Source organism: Pipistrellus hanaki (assembly GCF_964339955.1).
Source record: "Pipistrellus hanaki genome assembly, chromosome: 19".
Taxonomy (NCBI): domain Eukaryota; kingdom Metazoa; phylum Chordata; class Mammalia; order Chiroptera; family Vespertilionidae; genus Pipistrellus; species Pipistrellus hanaki.
Window position 1 is genome coordinate 7,366,772 of NC_140521.1, and position 20,454 is coordinate 7,387,225.

At 43.6% G+C, this 20,454-nt stretch overlaps 1 protein-coding gene across 2 annotated transcripts in view; it reads right to left on the bottom strand.

Moving 5' to 3' along the window:
* Positions 1-9,910: 9,910 nt before the first annotated feature.
* ATP2A2 (ATPase sarcoplasmic/endoplasmic reticulum Ca2+ transporting 2) overlaps positions 9,911-20,454 on the bottom strand; it is a 46,915-nt gene continuing 36,371 nt past the window's right edge. Inside the window, exons 12-21 of one of the 2 annotated variants that reach the window (XM_084868030.1) lie at positions 19,600-19,722; positions 19,280-19,498; positions 18,024-18,359; positions 17,593-17,813; positions 16,882-17,084; positions 15,547-15,632; positions 15,196-15,329; positions 14,569-14,686; positions 14,368-14,488; positions 9,911-10,720 (exon numbers count right to left, since the gene is read on the bottom strand). In XM_084868030.1, the coding sequence (XP_084724156.1) occupies positions 10,707-10,720; positions 14,368-14,488; positions 14,569-14,686; positions 15,196-15,329; positions 15,547-15,632; positions 16,882-17,084; positions 17,593-17,813; positions 18,024-18,359; positions 19,280-19,498; positions 19,600-19,722 (1,575 nt within the window). In that variant the 3' untranslated portion in view covers positions 9,911-10,706. Of the gene's footprint in view, positions 14,489-14,568; positions 14,687-15,195; positions 15,330-15,546; positions 15,633-16,881; positions 17,085-17,592; positions 17,814-18,023; positions 18,360-19,279; positions 19,499-19,599; positions 19,723-20,454 lie in introns of both variants that reach the window. The other variant, XM_084868029.1, reaches the window with a different exon arrangement.

Here is a 20,454-nt window from a genome sequence, read left to right on the forward strand (position 1 = left end):
TGGTGGTATTGTAAATGATCTAGCCACTGTGGGAAACAGTCTGGCAGTTCTTATAAAATTTGAACAATTGCCTTATGATCTAGCAATACCCAAGGGGATTGAAGCAGGGTCTTAAGCAGATATCTGCACACCCATGTTCATGGCATTCATAATAGCCAACGATGGAAGCAACCCGAGGGCCCACTGTGTGATGGTTGAATGGATAAACGGGCTGCCACCTCCATCCAGTGGGATGTAATACAGTCTTCAAAAGGAAGGACATCCCGTCATGCCACAGCATGGGTGAGAATTAATGACATTATGCTAAGTGTAATAAGCCTGTTACAGAAGGGCAAATACTGTTTGATTCCGATTGTAGATGAGATCTCCAGAGGAATCAAATCCATAGACATGCAGAAGGGGCTGGAAGGAGGGGAGATGAACGGGGAGTTAGTGTTTATGGGGCAGAGTTTCCATTTGGAATGTTGAAAAAGTTCTGGAGATCTGTGATGGTGATGACACAACAATGTGGATGTACTTAATGCCACTGAATTGCACTTAAAAATTATTAAGACGGAAAATTTCGTTACGTATACTGTGGCCTGTTATTCTGCCATCCAAATAACCCTATTAACACAAGTATTTGTTATATATATTATGTAAACGGTTGAAAAAAATTCAATTCAGTGAATTTGAAGATCTAATTGGCTTTATTAAAGCGATTCATGGATCAGACAGCATCTCATTCAGAAGGACACTCGGAAGGGCTGTGCAAAATATAAGGGTTTTATAGGCAGAGGGAGTAAAGGGCCTACTGACAAAAGAAAAAGGATGATTTCGGCGCCTGCGACATCTTTCTGTGGGGGAAGAGAAGGGTGAGGGTTTTATCATGCAGATTGCCTGTTCAGGGCCCTTGTGACAGATTACTGGAGCTTAACCGGAAAATTCCAGACTGGTTAAAATTATGATTCTGGGCCCAGCTGGTGTGGTAAAGTGATTGAGTGTGGACTTAGGAACCAGGAGGTCACAGTTCAATTTCCGGTTGAAGCACATGCCCCCCAGTGGAGGGTGTGCAGGAGGCAGCTGATCTATGATTCTCCTCATTGATGTTTCTCTCCCTTCCTCTCTGAAATAAATAAAAATATATTTTAAAAAACTATTTTGACTCTAGAAGAAGTTAAAACCATAGTTCAATCAGGTATTAAATCTAGGCTTAATATCATGGACTTTTAGCATGAGTGATGCCATTTTGTCCCTGTGTTTTTTCCTCTTTGCAAAATGAAAACATGGTTTAAAAAATCAGAGAGAAGTATAAAATTTAACATATATCTACTTTCAAATCTCTACTGAATCCCTGGCTCTGCAAAATAAGTTTCTGTACTATCTTAAGAAAAATGGTATTGAGCTTTTAACTAACGATATGAATGTATAAAGTATACCAAAGTGGTCATGCTTACACACAGCGGTGTCAGTGTGCTCTTCCTTGCTGGTTCTGACAGTTTCACAGAATCTCATTCTGTGGATGGCACAGTTTCTGTAACCTGTCGCCTTTGGTGGGCATTTGGTGTTTTTTGTTTATTTGATTGGTAGTTTGCACTGTCACGAACATGTTTGCATAATATTCCAAAAGCGTGCAGAGGTCAAATTCCTTATAGTGAAATTTCTGGATCTCAGAGTGTGTGCTTAGAGGTCTCTGTGAGATTGCTCCCCAAAAAGGTGGGAGTGCCTCTTTCCCACAGCCTTGCCAGTACTGGTGCCGCCAGCATTTTTGTTTCTCCCCAGTCTTAGATGTGGTTTTCGATCATTCTGACTTGCTTAGTTAAGCTGCTACTTCTTGAGTGCTCATCTGGGGCAGGCAATGAGGCAAGCCCTTTGCCTGTGTGATCACATCCTTCGCCTCACACGCGGAAGCACAGATGGAATTAGACCCATTTAATAGATGAGCAATCTCAGTCTCAGATATGTTGGCTGTTTTTGTCTGAGATTCTCCCCCTGTAACTTCAATACGTTCTTAACCGTGATCTCTACACAGCTTTACAGTCTGCTAAAGGGAAAATAGCCGACTTCAGCACATGTCTGTGCTCTTCAAATCCAGCACACAGGCTTGCTGGTGTTAAAGGCTGCCAAACCCTGCGGCCAGGGCAGCTCCAGCAGGACACGGCTCTCACTGGCCACTTAAATCTCCCGGCGTTTGTCACTTTATAAACAACCCTCCGGTGGCTTTTGTGCTCACAGCCCTTTCCTTCTTTGGGTAAGTTCTCAGGCGGAGGATTTCTGAGTGAAAGGGTATAATGATCTTTTTTAGAACTTCCAAGGGAGCTGGCCAGTCCTCTCTCCAGTAAATCTGTGAGCCCAGGCTGCCCTGTGCCCTCCCCGGGCTACCCCAGTGAAATGGGACTGAAACTCCCTCTTGCTGGAGCTGGGAGCTTGTGGACTCTGCTTTCGCTTTCTTGGGCCTTTGGAATTTAGGCCCCTTTCTCCACAGGACGGCCCTGTTGGCTCTGGGTTGGGGAGTGTTTTCTGGCCTGAGGTCAGAGCTTTCCTGCTTCAGGGGATGGGGGGGATGCTGGCTGTTTGTGTCCTCTCTGAGTGTCCATTCTTCTTCCAGGGCCCTCTTGGAGGACCCCACTTTCCCAATAGGAGGACTGAGCCTCCCAGAAGGAGGCCTCTCTCCACCAGATGGACGCCGCAGGCCCATGGCCTGTCCCTGGCGGTGTGGTTGGAGGCTGGTTGCGCCTCCGTGTTCCTTTGGACAAGCGCTCAGACAGCTGGGTCCCCTTTCCCTACGATCAGGTATGGGGGCTTTGTGGGAGGACTGTTAGCACTCAAGCCGGGGTGGGACGGGTATAGGAGGGGAGTGGCCCTCCCAGGTCTACATCTTGTCCCTTTGGAGTCATGAGCCTTGCTCTCTGGCCCATGGCTGGGCCCCCTTTGGTGCTGGATCAACAGATTTGCCTTGAGTCCCTCTCAGTGTCAGACTTAGTCCTGCATGGGCTTCTAACCCAGGAAAATAATTTGTTAATTTTTGGATCATCTTTTACCCGTGACTTCATTCTAATTGGCCTGTTACCCATCTCCCTTATCAGTCCCTTGGGGCAGTGGGGATTTTGTCCAGGAATTGAGTGGGAATGGCAGCAATTGGGGATCTGTCCTGAGAGGCCTCTGCTCTCCGACTTTGTTGGTGCCCAGACTGTAGCCCCATCCTTGTTGGGCTGAAACAAGCTGACTGACTCCCACGGCCCACACAGGCTCAGGCTGAGCCTGACAGTGTGTGATAGGAAGGGGCAGCAGTGGCCCTTAAGCCCTGTCCCCATCCGGAGCTTTTTCTGGACTGTCAGGCATAGACTCAAGCCATCCATGTGTTGACCAGAAGGGCATCTCCCATCAGCTAAGGGAGGGCCAGCGGGAGACACCTAAGGAGACACAGGAGGGTGGCTTTCCTTCACAATAGTTCCAGTGTACCAGGTCCAGACAGGGCTTGCTTTGCGGCCAGAGAAGTAGTTCTTTTATTTTTTAATAAAATGTAAAATTTGCAAAATATAGACTACGTATAAAGATACGTGACAACATATGTAGTGTTTGAAGAATCACATAAAATGCAGCTATACACTCCACCCAGGATAAGAAACAGAACGTTTCCACAATCCCAGAAGCCTGCTCTGTGCTCAAATCTGATCACATCCTATTCCTCTCTCTTCCCACCCTCCTCTGCCCCAACCTTGCCAAAGGCAACCATTATTCTGAATTTTGTTTTTATATTTCACTTTCTGACCCTGGAGATTATATATATTCAGAGAGGAAGGGAGGGAGAGAGAGAAACATCAATAATGAGAGAGATTCACCAATTGTCTGCCTCCTGCACACCCCGGGGATCGAGTCCGCAATCCGGGCCTGTGCCCTGACACCTGGGAATCAAACAGTGACCTTCTGGTTCATAGGCTGACTCTCAAACCACTGAGTCATGTAAATTGTGAACCTTGTGCAAATTGTGAGTTCATTTTGCTCAATTGTAAAATTATACTGTTCTGTTTTCAGTTTTACCATGTTTTTTCATCCTAAACAACACTTTGTTTGCTTGTTCTTGAACTTAATATACAGTCATGTTGCCTGTACTTCAGCATATCTTTTGCTTAACATTATTTAAGAAATTGATTTATATTGTTGCTATAACTCATTCGTCTTTTAGTAAGAGACATTCTTTTTATTATTATTTAAATATTTTTAATAGATTTTTTACAGAGAGGAAGGGAGAGGGAGAGAGAGTTAGAAACATCGATGAGAGAGAATCATCGATCAACTGCCTCTTGCACACCTCCTACTGGGGATGTGCCCACAACCAAGGTACATGCCCTTGACCTGAAACCTGGGACCCGTGAGTCCCCAGGCCAACGCTCTATCCACTGAGCCAAACGGGTTAGGGCAACACATTACTTTTAGTCAGTATGTCTCCAAAGGGTTCTAAGAAGACTGAAAGTTTCTCAGATTTTCTTTGTTTTTGATGACCATGACAATTTTGAGGAGGGTTGGTGAGGTATTTTTTAGGCTACCTTATTTGTTTGTCTATTATTTTCTTATTGTTATTCAATAGCATATGTTTACTCCTTGTTTTTTAAATATATATATTTTTTATTTCAGAGAGGGAGAAAGAAACGTCATTGATGAGATAATCATTGATTGGCCGCCTCCTGCACATCCCACACTGTAATCGAACTTAGGGACCTTCTTCAGTCCACAGGCCGACACTCTATCCACTGAGCGAACTAGTTAATAAGAAATCAGATGTATACCCTGTAACAAGAGCTGTGATAGTTTCCACCGGGCTTTGTTCATGGAGCTGATATACCTTGTCACTCTTGTTACTGTCTTAAGTTCCCTTTATTCTCCCATTAACCTTGATCCTGCCCCCTGCCTCAGGCCTCTACCACCCTATTGTCTGTGTCCATGGGTTATGCATATGTGCTTACAAGTTCTTTAGTTGATGTCTTCCCACCCACTCACCTATTCCGCCTTCTCTCTGGAATTTGACAGTCTGTTCCATGCTTCTGTGTCTCTGGATCTATTTTAAAAAAATATATATATATATTTTATTGATTTTTCACAGAGAGGAAGAGAGAGGGATAGAGAGCTAGAAACATCGATGAGAGAGAATCATCGATCAGTTGCCTCTTGCACACCTCCTACCCGGGATGTGCCTGCAACCAAGGTACATGCCCTTGCCCGGAATCGAACCCGGGACCTTTCAGTCCGCAGGCCGATGCTCTATCCACTGAGCCAAATCGGTCCCGGCTCTGGATCTATTCTGTTCATTAGATCCCACATATGAGTGAAATCTTATGATACTTGTCTTTCTCTGACTAGCTTATTTTGCTTAGATTAATACTCTCCAAGTCCCTCCATGCAGTCTCAAAGGGTAAGAGATCTTTTTACTGCTGTACAGTATTCCATGGTGTAAGAATACCACAGCTTTTGCTTTTTTTTTTTTTTTAAATATATTTTATTGATTTTCCACAGAGAGGAAGGGAGAGGGATAGAGAGCTAGAAATGTCGACCAGCTGCCTCCTGCACGCCCCCTACTGGGGATGTGCCCGCAACCAATGTACATGCCCCTGACCGGAATCGAACCTGGGACCCTTCAATCCACAGACTGACGCTCTATCCACTGAGCCAAACTGGCTTCGGCAGCTTTTGCTTTTTAAAAAAATATATATTTTTATTGATTTCAGAGAGGAAGGGAAAAGGAGAGAGCTATAGAAACATCAATGATGAGAAGAGAGAATCATCCATTGGCTGCTTCCTGCACGTTGCCCACTGGGGATTGAGCCCACAACCCAAGCATGTGTCCTTGACCAGAATCAAACCCAGGACCCTTTAGTCCGCAGGCCGACGCTATCCACTGAGCCAAACCAGCTAGGGCTACCACAGCTCATTTATCTACTTGTCTACTGATAGGCACTTCCCTGCAGAATTCGTCTTTCAGGGCCACAGCTTGATGTCCTAGGAGACTCCCCACGTTTGGTGGGCCCTGGATTTTGATTTCGCCTTTTGTACTCTGTGAGCTATCAAAACTTCGCTTGTTTTCACAGCTTAGTTTACTAGGAGAAAAGTGACCTTGATTCTCTCTCGCATTCTCTTAGATTTTGGACTGGAAATTATGTACCGTTTTGTAGTTCTTTGATATTTCTATGAGGATTTAAGAAATATATATTCCAGCATTTTAAAATAAACTCTGAACTTCCATATACTCCATACTCAGTTTTCTCTGTTATTAACATTTTACAACTATATGGTACATTTGTTACATTACTTATACATTATTACGAGTCAATATATGTTTTTATTAACTAAGCCCTTAGTTTATTCAGATTTCTTTAATTTTTGCTTCTTTCGTTTCCAGGATCCCACCCAGTCTAGTGTTACATCCAGTCACTGCGTGTCCTTAGGCTCCGCTTGGCTGTGAGTTTCTCATATTTTCCTTGTTTTTGATGACCTCAGCAGTTTTTAAGGAATGCCAATCAGGTATTTTGCAGAATGTCTTTTCGGATTTGTCAGATATTTTGCCTTTGATTAAACTGAGGTTATATGCTTTAGGGGAGAGGAAGATCACAGGTGAGATGCCACTTTTATCACTTCAGACCATGGGGACATGCTCTCAAGATGACCTCCCTCACTTGGCTGGGGTAGTGTCTGTCAGTTTCTCCCCTGTGGGTTACTTACAGCTCACACCTAGGAATAGGGACTTATGTGTCCCTTCTTGAGGGCAGAGTATTTATGTGGAACTCTTCTGTATGGGAAATTTCTAGATTCATTTATGTATACATGGACTTGTGGAAATGTATTTTATACTTTGGATTATAGTCCAGTCCCACTTTCTCAGATTGCTCCAATTCTGGTCATTTGGCTTCTGTGTCTTTGACATGACCCCATTGTTTGGTGGTTTTGATTTTTGAGCGCTTCCTTACTTTCTGGCACGTGTTCTGCAGGCATGTGCTGTTCGTTTCCTGTCCCAGCCCTGGAATCAGCCAGTTCTACAGGGAGGCTTGATTCCTTCTATTTATTTTTTAGAAACCTAAAACTGCTAGTGTTCTTGTTCTCACCCCTCAGTTGACTGTGCAAGGAAATACATATTTATATACACACTAGAGGCCTGGTGCATGTCATACACTCAGGGTGGGGGTGGTGGTGGTCCCTCAGCCCAGATTGTGAGGGCACAGGCCAGGCCGAGGGACCCCACCGGTGCATGATCGGGGCCAGGAAGAGATGAGGGAGGTTGGCCAGCCGGGGAGGGACTGCAAGAGGGCTCCAGGACATGTCTAGCCCATGTTGCTCAGTCCCAATCGGCCAGACCCCAGCAGCAAGCTAACCTATTTGTTGGAGCGTCTGCCCTCTGGTGGTCAGTGCACATCAACTGGTTGACCAGTTGACTGTCTGCGGCCCCCCCCCCTGTGGTCAGTGCAAGTCATAGCAAGCAGTTGAGCGGTCTTAGCATATCATTAGCATATTACACTTTGGTTGAACAGATGACCGAATACTTAGCATATTGGATAGGATAACTAGAAATAGTCCTGTATAAAATCATCTATATCAAGCTAAATATCAAATTGGAGACACCAGTTCATCCTGGTGTCTCCAACAGTAATTCATTACTGTATGGATCATTCTAAACTTCTCCCCTTGCTTATTTGTAACCTCCCACTCTAACAGAGAGAAACCTGGTGCCCACCATCTGCCAGCTGCATCAGTGTTTTCAGTTATTCTCAGCGAGCATTGCTGGAAACCTAACTTTCTCCTTTTTAAAGCGAATGGTAGAATATTATACACTTGTCTTTTACTGAGCAGACAATATATCTAGGCATTGTTCCTTGCCGGTTCATACAGATCTACCTTGTTTTTGAGGACTATATAATATTTAAGTGCTTAATCAGAGGTTATGGATTTTCAAAAATATCACATATTGTCAAATTGCCTTCCAGAGATTGGGCTAATTTATATTCTCACCATCAGCACAAGTGCCTGTTTTCCTAATGCCAGCTGCAAAGGGGAGAGATCAATATCAAAGTTTGATCTTTGCCAAACATGTGAACGGATTATGCTCTGTCAAGCACAGCAAATCTTTTCCTAACTCTAGAGAGCTAGTCTATTCTGGAATTTTTACATTTGTATATGAAATTTTTACATTTTTATATAGTCAATTTATCAGTCTTCTAGGATTTTGTTCCATGCCTAGAAAAAAAGACTTTTCTTCCATGTTTTCTCCTGATACTTTCATGCCTTGTTTTTTAAATCTCAGACATACAAAACGGGCACAATGAACACCTATATACATAGCAATGAAGCATTTACTGAGAGGCGAAGCCCTGACCGCCTGCCCTCCTCTCACCTCTCTTCCTCCTGGAACGAACCACTATCCTATCACCTCCCCTGTAGCTGGTGTCTTCCGAGTTACTAGTCCACGTGGAGCAGGGTTTGCACTTGAAATGTAAATCTATTTTTGGCTTAGTTTAGCTGACATTCTTTGTAAGACTTTCCCTAGAAGCTGTGCATTTAGACTCTAGTAGTGCATGTGTCTCAGTCAGATGTGCTAAGGCCAGATTAGCTATTACATGGTCCTCTTGTTTTGCATACTTTGAAGTTGATATACATGGTTTCACTGTGCAGGGAGATTTCTCTCTGTTGATCCTCCTCCGGTTTATTCTTTTTCATTGCTGCAGAGTGTGATTTTGATGTGCCTCAAATGTACCTAACAGCAAGAAAATGGTCATTTAGGTTGTTTCCAATACTTTAACATCTTGATAATGGTGTGAAAAATTCTAAGGAGTGGACCTGCTGGGTTGTATATTAAGAGCATCTGTAAACTTACCCAGTTGTTCTGCAATGTGAGGGCCCATTTTCCACACCCTAGATATTAGATGATCCATTTTTTTGTTCATTTGATGGGCATAAAACGCAGTATCTCATTGATTTTAATTTGCCAGTGGGGTTGAACATCTTATGTGTAAACCATTCAAGTTTTCTTTTTATATCATTTAGACATTTTTCTTTTGGGGATGTAGTTTCATTTTCAAGCCTTTTGATCCATTTGTAATTGATTGGGTATAGGGGATAGAGCTCTCCCCTCTAAGATGACCACTGGCATAATGAATAACCCAATTTATGGTATTTTCATGTATCATTAGCATATAAATCATATATCCTTCAGATTAAGATGTCAGTTCCCCATTCTCCCCCCAAATCAAACTTTCCTAAGAACCAGATGTTCCTTTCAATACATCTGATATGTGAACGCTGCTTTTCTGTTTACTTCTAGGCATTTTCTCTTGTCTGATGGCCACAGTTCTCCAGAACAGTGCTAGCAGTGGGCAATGGTGGATGGTGAGTAATTCTGGTGTTTCAATACTTCTGGCTTCTTTTTCATGTTATAAAATGTGAGTTATAATCTGGATGTTAAATTTAATCAAATGGTTATTCCATATCTATAGAGTTGATAGAACTTGTATTTATTGGTTTATAGAATCATCCAACTATTCTTGTATCCTATTCCTTTTTCTTTTGGTGACAAAAAAAAAATCTTAGAAAATTTATAAAATAGAGAAAAGGCCCAGGCAGATAAGCACTAAATAACTACCAAATGAACTTCTTTCTGTCCTATTTCAGTTCAGTTCTATTTTCTATATTAACAATAGGAAGGTAGAATCTGAACAATGTTAGAACCATCTCTCCACTGCTACAGTCTCTGAAATTTCCACTGATGGGAGACTGAACGAGGGCAGGAATATTTTATAAATCTTATCACATAAGCAGACCTTCTACCACTCTGCTCTCCAACCACTTACCCCCCTTCCTCTTATCTATACGAGGGCAAAACTGCTCAGGGCTGCAGGCCCTCATGCACATCACCCACCCCTCTCATAGGAGAACAATCAACACCACACTGTGAACTTGTAGAATAGATTTATTTACCTGAAACCATGTCTGTGCAATGCTTGTTACCAGCACAGAAAAAAACTGATCTCTATTTACAGTCTAAAGTCAAACATGCGTTGTGATAAATTGACATTTAGCATTTTATTAAGATAAATGCATCACAATATTTGTATTGCACCAACATCTGTCTACTGCTTCTGATTTCATTAAATAAGTTACACTTAATACAGCGCAAAATAGCTGTTTGCACACTCAAAATTTAACAAGTTATGAACTGGAGGCCTACATTTTAACCATTCAACACCTGTAGTGTTCTCAATAAATTTATAAATAAGCAAAAACTGTACAGGGCCAATTAAAAAGTAGCATGTTTCAATGACACTGTAGAGAAATCTGGCTACTTACAACTGCAGGCATGCATTACAATTGATATTGTACATTTATATAAGCTATGACATTTTGGACAGAGAAGCACGGAGACTTGGCTGATGGTGTCTAAGTTCTTGGATAAGGTTTCAGAACCTCATTCTTCTTGCAGCAAAGAAACCAAAATTCTCTGGATAGGCTTTCAGATTCATTAAGCTAAGTTGTACATTTGTAATTATTACTTTGATTTAAAAGCTAAAAATCTTATTGGTAATACACATTTCCTCCACATAACATACAATGAGTTGGGGGCTCTTTTCCTACTTTTCTTCCCCCACCCCCAACTTCAATCATGCAGAGGGCTGGTAGGTGTGTTGCTAAAAACGCACATGCACGCAACCGAACACCCTTACATTTCTGCAAAATGGCTTAGGAAGCGGTTACTCCAGTATTGCTGAAAAGGAAAGAAAGAGGAAATCAGCTTTATGAAACACGGGGAGGAAATGTTAGAATAACTACTTAAGATTAAGATTAATAGTGAGAGCTGAAAGAGAATATTCAGCTTGATCTTTTTAAGATTTTAAGACCAGTGTTTCTGATAACTGTCTCCGAGTCACTGCCCACACAGGGTAGCATTTGGAAACACTGGCTTGGCAACGTAGATCCCTGGTGTCATCTGTCTACATAGCAAAGCTCCCTGGCTGATAGGAGAATCCCACCAGGCAGGCGCTTAATCGCTTCAGGTGTAACAGGGCAAGAGAAGGAATGGTTTTCAGTTAGCAGTGCAGGGTCATGAAGCAGACAGAAGTGAGCAGTGTGGCAATCAGCGCCAAGCCTCTAGCTTCCTCCTCCCCATCCTTCCCCAGGGGCAGGCCCAGCCATGCCTGGTCTCAAGACAAAATTCTGTACTCAGCTGCTTATCACCATTCCCTTTTACGAAAGACGCCTGGTGGCTTTGACATAATTTGGTGGTTAAATTTAAAAGGCAATGGCCACTTAGCTCAGTAGATGGAGCAGGCTCTGGGCTGTGGTCGGTGCTTGGCAGACACTGAGCTATCGCTTGTGGCCTCATACTGCTGAGGGATGCCTACCACAGACATCAGGGGGGCAGTGGCCCAGCTTGAGAGTGATGTGGTAGCAGCTGCTTGTGAGGGAGGCTGGCAGTTGCCTTGCTTGTCTTTGGGCTCACACTCTCCTGATTGAATGTGAACATATTACCTGTATTTTAAATGCAGAACAAGCTGCTGGAGTGGTGCCCCAGGAATGGGATGGATGTGTGAGATTGTCATCTTCTGGGCAAAGCTGTATCTGAAAGGCCAGGTGAGCATGGAGTGGCAAAAAGCAGAACACTAATGGGATGGGCCGCAGGCCATAGGGCAAGTGTTTCAGGCAGGAACTGCCTGGCAGCACCTGCATGGTGGGTCTGAGGATGCTGCTGCCCCGTCCAATTACTGATGGCGGCAAAAGCAGTGTCTTCCTGTTCGGTGAAGAGCGGACTGCGTGGCTGCCACTCACTGCAAGATTGAGACCTGAAGCCATGGATGTGCCCACAGCAACACAATTGCTGAGGAGGCCTGATTTGGAGCAAACACAGGGACTCGGCTGTCTGGGTTGAAGGAAGTGGGTGCCCAAACCACCAGGCCCCACCAGCTCAGGGCCATCTGGGGCTGTGCGTGTCTCCTACAGCAGCCCACAGCACTCAGCTCACTTTGTAAAGGCCACTAAATCAAGGAACTGAGTCAGTGAAAGTTGACTGGTTAGTTTGGTTTCCGTTGAATAACACACCACCCAACAAGCTCAGACATCCTGTTTTGGTTTGTAGCCAAGACACACTCCTGGCATTTGATTCCACTTGGCCCCTTTCTTTTTACCACTCATGATGCTAAAATGGGTAAAACTACCCCCCTACATTATTTGCCAAGCAAACCAACCTCCCTTCTCGGCATTCAGTCAGTCTCCACAGCCACCTCCTCACACGCAGACCTCTTTTCCCCGAAACGGCCAGCACTACATCTTCTGGTCTAGCAACCAGGGCCCAAACACCTTCACAAGAACACTCAGGGCCTCACAGGGAGGAAGCTGCCAATCCACTGAACACAAGGTGCTTCCTAGGCCTCCTTCACCCGCTAACAAGGCTGGTGGGCTGCTGGCCAAGCAGAGCCCTACCCTAACGCCTGAGTGTACCCTGCAGAGAGAAGACACGTCTCAGCTGCAAAGGATGGGACCCAGAAGAGGAGGAAAAGTGGTCTATTTAAGAGGAACCTGCGGATACGTGAGTTCACTGATTCAGTTACTTGCTTTTACTAGCTTTTGCTTTTTAATGAACCAAGGTTCTGGGATGAGTCCTTGCAGCTAACAAAGATCAAAAGAATCACAATTTTTTGTGAACCTTAGCACTAGCAAAGGCACAGCTCCCTCACAAAGGCTCAGTCTCACAAAATCAGAATGGGTTTCTATTCCTCCAGGCCCTCCCCAATGAACATCTGGCTATGCCACTATCCGAGACAGCTGGCACAGGCAACACACATATGCCCCCTGCTCTCAGGGACAGCCACAGAGCACAGCAATGCCTGACACATGGGGCTTGTTCACTAGTGTCACACAGCTAGCTCAATTGGTAGCAGTCACCCTCAGGTTAAAGCATCTACATTTCAGGGAATACTCACATTAGTTGATGGATGTTGGAAGGCATTGGAGGAAAACACCACAGTTAGGACTGTTAATGACTTATACACTGTTGGTAAGACTGATCTGGAACATGCATCATAGTATGGTGGTGGTGGTTAGTGCCACATTCAAATAAAAATAGTTCTATACAATATGTTCATTTGGTCATGTGCTATTTACAGATTTTACAAAACACATACACGCACATATACATACACACATTTGCCCTTATGTTCTCTACACCAGGCCAGCAGAAACTTGCATAAAATGTGTCACAGAAGACAGTGCCTATACATTAAAAAATAAAATTCTTACAACTACCTCTGCAGCAGAACAGGATCCTTCTTCCCTGGGAGTACAGTAAAACTAAAGGTCTGAGCTAAGAACTTAAGAGAAAGTTGATAGTTCAAGCTAGGCCACTTAGGAGTTAAAAACAAGGCAGTTATTTTTCTGTCCATTTAAAATGTTTTATTTTTTAAACTAGATTGTGAAGTGCCACTGAAATAGGCAATGTTGGCAAAACAATGTCTGTTACAATAAAATACACTGGACATTTAAATAAATAACCTTAAAAACTATCTGAGGGGACATGAACCCAATCGAATCTGGAACAATGTTTTCTGCACAAGCGAGAACGGGCATACCTCTTATTAAGACTGATGTAAACAGAACCATCGAAATCCTACGGAGAAGCAGCCGAGCAGTGTGGGGACCAGGGCCGAGAGTGGGGAGGGGTGGAGGTGAACCAAGAGGGGTGAGGGAGTGGCAAACCAAAAAATACTGACTGAGGTAGCAGTACTCTGCCCAGTGCAGAAAAATTGGCTTATGAATAAAAATTAGACTGTGATCTTAGATTAAATCCAGATGATCATGCAAAAGACACAATACATGCTATATCATTTTAGAAAAAAACTCCACACACATTCATTTCCTAAAATCTGCTGCCAATTAATTTGCTGACAATGTCTGCTGGCTCAACATTTTTTTTTTTTATACAAGGATGAGTATTAAACAGAACACTGTACATGCTTTGTCATCTACAAAAAAATATTTGCATAAAATAGTGTTAGTTCTCTGTACATGTCAATGGACACTTTAATTATGTGTATAAAAAAGGAAAATCTTGCCCCACTGGAGTCAGAAAAAGCAAAACAAAATCTAGAGTATGAAACCTCCTTCACCAGCCAATACGTTCATGTGAAAATTCAGCAGAAATAGACAGTTGCTTTAAACAATAAAAAAAAATTGATTAAGTTAAAACATCTTCTTTATGTAAAATTGTCAGTCAAGACCAGAACATATCACTAAAGTTAGTGTCTGTGCTATACACCCAGATCACCAGGGGCATTGCGAACAGCACAAAGGGCCAGGAAATCCCATCGGTGCATGCGGAGAACGAGCAGGATTTGGTGGAAGGCTGCACACACTCTTTACCAGGTTCCAGGTAGTTGCGGGCCACAAACTTAAGTGTCTCGTCCATTAAAATCACAGGCAAGGACATTTTCAGCACCATTAGCCACTGGGTCAAATTCAGCGGTGTGATCTGGAAGATAAGCTGAAACACAGAAGCCTTGTCAAGCCCCAGCCTTGCTGAAGAGGCAACCAGTCCCCAGCCTGGGTCCCGCCACTACTTACTGGCAAGGGTTCCACGTAGAGGATTAGGAAGTGGAGTGACATGGACAGGCAGATGGAGCCCACGAGCCAGATGTTCTCCCAAGGGGGCATCCTCAGCAGAGATTGGTTTTCAGACAAGCTAACCAAGGAGAGAGGTAAAGAGGCCCGTGTGACAAGTGACAGATTGCTCAGAAATACGCTTCAATAAGCAGCAGCTAACTTGGCATTACCCTCTGACTAAAGTTTCTACTGTAGCAAAGTTAATGTCCAGATGTAGAACAAACTTCCAATTTAAAATCTAGGCTTTGGTCTCGAAATTGCCCTTAACATTTAGGCTATTTCTGAAATTTCCACTTTTGTCACTGGCTTAATTGACCAAAGGTATCATCCGAAGGGAAAAAGCTCCTTCCTTCCCTGAGCACACTGGCATACAGGCGTCCTCCCTGTCTCTTAGAACACACACATGGCTGAGCACTCCCACCACTTCCTGGAGATGACGGCTCACACTTTGGGAGCAGGTGCTGCTTGTTCTTTCTTTTTGGGAAGGAAGAGCTTTCCTGTGATCCTCAACAATGACACACTACACACACAATCACACAGCGCCCTTCTGTCCGAGCTTCACCCAGCTTGCCAAGAGGATTCACTGACCTGTTGAGGGCGTTACACATCTCTATGGTTACTAGAACAGAGAGGGCCATTGTCATTGGGTACGGGGATTCAAAGATTGCACAATCCACACCTTCAAAGTCCGGGTTGTCCTCTTTACACTGTAGGAAATGACTCTGCAACAAAAGCCCAATGGTCAGCCAAGGACAATTCCTAAGTCCACGTACCAATTCCCTAAGTCCACAACACACCCACACAAGACCTCGACCCCATTTTCCAGAAAAGCCAGGTTCTTCAGAATAATCTTTTGATGCAACTGCAGATTGAGCCTTAATATTGTTTGGTCTTGTAACCCTCTGCACCCAAGGTACAGGAAGGAAGATGGCTACATACCAGCTGGTAGAAGGACACTCTTGGACCGCCATCAGCAGCAACGAACCACCATGCAGCAGCACCCACAGTAGCAGCGCCAACATAACCTGGGAACAAACGTCACGACAATGACACACGGGTTTGCAGCCTGCAGCATTCACTGTAGCTGCTGCCTCGTGACCCATTCACCAGGACAGATGAGAGACAAGGTATGTCAACAATAGCTGAAATGCCTGTGCAAAAGCAGCTGGACCGAGGCTTCTGCAAGGAGAGGAGTCTGTGGTCCAGAAGAACCAGGCAGCCAGAGTTTGTGAGGAATTGGTTCTACTGATTTGGTAGTAGGACCTTTACCATAGCCATGCCCTTCTCTAGTCCACTGCCAATACACAGTAAGGCTGCAGTGTGGTAGGACCAGATTACACCATCCATGACTTTTAGGCAAACTGATACTCTCAGTTGTACACTAATGTATATTAATTTGCTCCATCAAAACCCTGGCAGGACTGTTATGTGGAAAGGCTATTAGAGTACTTAGTTAATGCAGAATACTAAGCAACAGAGCAACACCTGAAGGCAATTATGGGAACCACTCCCCATTACTTTTTAATTCAGCAAGTTTGTTACACAGAATAAGAAAATGTACCACTGTGGTAGCATCCACCAAAAGATACAAGTGCACCCACCTATTACACCAGTGCAGTAGGCAGTTGGTGCCCAGAGATAAGGCAGCTAGCTACACAGGCACTGATGCGGGGATTACCCAGCATCGGAAGAAATACAAAAGGACAAAGCTCAGCACACAAGGGCTGTGCAGCGTGCCATTGCTTAAGAAGATAAGACAAAATCTGTTTGCTAGAGCCCCTCTGGAAGGGCATCTGAGAAACTGTTACCATTGGAGGGAAATGACAGGCCAGGAGATTGCCCACTTTATGCCAGGGTGTGCTTTTTTAATTTTAAAGGCACCTTTCTATGGAACCCTAGGGAAATTAACCAACCTCTTTCGGACTCCCTGGGGAAGAAAACCAGAATCAGGAGGAGGCAGTCTACATAGGTGACATCTGGAGAAGAGTCTGACCTGTGGCTGAGGCCCATGCATTCATTTACCAACCACATTATGCTAATGAGCACACGTCTTCATTCTTATTATCTTAGTGATGTAAGGCCTGAGTAGTCCCTGTATCCCTTCGTCCATAGGTTAAATCTGAAAACCTCACAAAGATCTAAGGCAGAATGAAGATGCTAAAACAGGGAGTAAATTTACTGTAAATTGAGTAGCAAAATGTGCTTTTAAGGAATGAATTTACAAAATTTTGGCTCACAAACGTTTTGTTTATAAATTAATATAAAACTACTCACAGCCAATAGCCAGGTAACGGAAAAAGAGCCATCCACTGATCAGTGGTTCCTTTGGGTTCCGGGGTGGTTTATTCATGATGTCCAGATCAGGAGGGTTGAATCCCAATGCAGTGGCAGGCAGGCCATCTGTCACCAGATTGACCCAGAGGAGCTGGACAGGAATCAAAGCCTCAGGAAATCCAAGGGCTGCTGTCAGGAAAATACTGTTTCCACCCAAGGAAAAAGAGAAACATCCCAAATTAGGTCACTATTCAAATAACATCACCATGCCCGAATCCCCCATAAAAATTAATGGACAGCAACTAACGGATACTTGGAATAACTTCCTTCGGGACCTCCTTCCCCACCACATCTCAGAGACCAAAGCTACTGCTATAGGAAAAACAAATCTGGAAAACTGGCTACAATCTACACTAATAAAAGAGAAACACAAATTAACCACCACTCTGCTATGCCCACCAGCCAATCAGAGTATGCAATTTAACCCAACAAAGATGGTGGTCAATTTGCATACACAGACAAGGAGCCAAGACTGAAGGCAGTGTACAAGGAAGAGGGAGGTGAGGGCGGCAGCGGGAGAGAAAGTGCAGGGAGGCGGTGGGTTAGCGGGTTTTGCTCAGGCCCCAGGAAGCCCTGTTCCTACAGGAATCTTCCTGCCACGGGCCTCTAGTTTTAGATAAAGGAACACAAGTGATTGTCTTATGGACCTACCAGACAACTTCCCCCACGTTTGATGAGATGAGGTAGCGGATGAACTGCTTCATGTTGTTGTAAATTGCCCGCCCCTCCTCCACAGCTGCCACGATGGTGGAGAAGTTGTCGTCGGCCAGGATCATCTCAGAGGCAGTTTTAGCCACTGCGGTGCCAGAACCCATGGCAATGCCGATCTCTGCTTTCTTCAGAGCAGGAGCATCATTCACACCATCCCCAGTCTGAAAGGGAATCCGATGTCACTAAGTACTTCCCTCGTGACTGAAGATACTGATTCAGAAGGTACTGTTGGGTTGTACTATTCTACAATCTTCCCTGTATGCAACACATAGCACGCCACCTACTAGTCAACAGAATCCTAGAGAAACAGCCCAGATCATGACAAAAATCAGGGAATTACTAAATATTTAATGGTCAAAATTTGTACTCACCATAGCCGTAATCTCATCAAGAGACTGAAGGAATTCTACAATTTTAGACTTGTGGGAAGGCTCAACTCGAGCAAAACAGCGGGCATTCAAACAGGCATCTCTCTGTTGTGACGGACTGAGTTCATCAAACTCCCGACCTGTGAACGCCTTTAATGTCACATCCTCCTCCTGCGTAAAGATGCCGATGCGACGACAGATGGCCACGGCCGTGCCCTTGTTGTCCCCCGTGATCATGATGACCCGGATGCCTGCCTGCCGGCACAGCTTCACAGAAGACGCCACTTCAAGTCTTGGAGGGTCCAGCATCCCCACACAGCCAACGAAAGTCAAATTGGTCTGCACAAAAGAATCATCTTATCTTGAAACAGGAAGATGTTTTTTTCCCTAGTGAGAAACAGGACTACTTATACATTATTAGCAAAGGTTTCTTCTGCATTTTTTTTATGCCAAAGCCTATACCTTCGATTCTTATCTAAGATTAATATGCATACATATTCATACTTCACAGATATAAATCCAATGAAGAACAGTATTTAAATCCAATGAAGAACAGTATTAATTCCAGTTACATTTTTGTTATCAAATCATTCCTTAACTTTTGTAAGGACAATATTCTGAAATGAGGGGAAAAAGCATTCTGAGGAATAGGCACTGCGATAGTGGCCCTTTTAGTGCCCCACAGCCCTACCTACTAGCCAACAGAATCCTAGAGAAACAGCCCAGATCATGACAAAAACCAGGGAATTACTAAATATTTAATGGTCAAAATTTGTACTCTCATTCAATGCACCAGGAAGTCACATTACTGATACAAGAGAATTCCGCTATGAGAGCAGAAAGTAGGCAAGTCTCAACCTGGGTATTTTGACCTTTTGCTAACTGATGAATGTTTTTGTTAAAAAGGCACACTCTCTCCAAGGAGCATGCCCTTGCCATTCCCTTCCCCCTCTTCTTCCCAACAAGTAAAAAAAAATTCTCAATTTTTAAAATACCTTAATTTACATGGAGTTGCAAAATAGGTTTTATAAGTTTATCAAGTCTTGATAATTCTACTTTGTAAGTAAAAGACTTGTATTAAATTGTTAACTATATATGTTTGAAGCAGCAACCTAAATTATAATAGTGATGTATTTGGCCAGCAGAAAAATAACCACACCTCTTTCTTGGCAAGACACATTTGACCTTTTACCAAAGGAGTGTTGTTTAAACACAATGAATCTGCAGGGTGTGGGTGAAGAAACTTTTCATTAGCTAACCTCATATTTAATGAAGTTGGCAGAGTCCTCAAGCTTCATTTCTTCTCTTCTCAGTGGGTTGTCATGTGTGGCCAGAGCCAGACATCGCAGTGTGTCGCTGCCACTACCCCAATCCCGAATGACGGCCATGATCTTCTGCTTAACTCCAGGGGTCATAGGTACTTTTGTACTTCCAACTCGAATGTGGGTGCACCTGTCAATGACACCTTCAGGAGCACCCTGGAAAAACGTTACAGATTTAGGTCAACAATTTTATTTACTGGCTCATCCAGGATCCTAATCCTAGCAAGAACATCTCAATTGCAACCTGCTGTACTTGCCTTCACAAACATCTTGCTCATCGACGTCCGGCTTGGCTTATTTGGTGTACAATAAACCGACATTGATTTTCTATCGCGTGAAAACTCTAGAGTAAATTCTTTTTTCATCAACTGTTTAATGACCTATGAGGAGAACATATATAAAATGCCATTGGATGATGATTTCTATAAATTTTTCACTTGTTCAACAAATGTTCATTAGGCACCAAGTATGTGACAGGCACTGGGACAGACAGAGCAAGGCACAACAACAAAACATGCAGTCCTGCCCTCATTTGTGGTCATTACAGCAAACACACCACCTTTAAGCTCCATAAAGTAAGCTCCATTACTTACTTCCCTTCATTGAGTAGTTATATGTTTGGAATTACACTACTCTAAACCTCAGTCTCTGTGAAGCTGAGGGGATTCAGTCACACAACATGGCTTTGCACCCTCCACCACAGTCACCACACCAATTCTCCTTGGAATGCTAAGCTAGCTTTGCAGTTATGAGTAATTCTGCTTGCACACAACATATTACTGTTTTCACATATTACTAGACTTGATTTGAATTCAGTGTTGCCACTCCATCTCTATTATTAAATATATTAGTTTGGGCCCTGGCCAGCTAGCTCAGTTGGTTAGAGCATCATCCTGAAACACCAAAGGTTGTGGATTCAATTCCTGGTCAGGGCACATACAAGAATCAACCAATGGATGCATAAATAAATGGAACAACAAAATTGATGTTTCTCTCTCTCCCCATATTAATTAGTTTGCTTCCTTTTTCTTGGCACGTTAAGGTCAGTTTTTGGTATCCCTCATCAAATGAGATGAGGAGTGTTTCCCTTTTACTTTTTTCTCAAAGTCAGA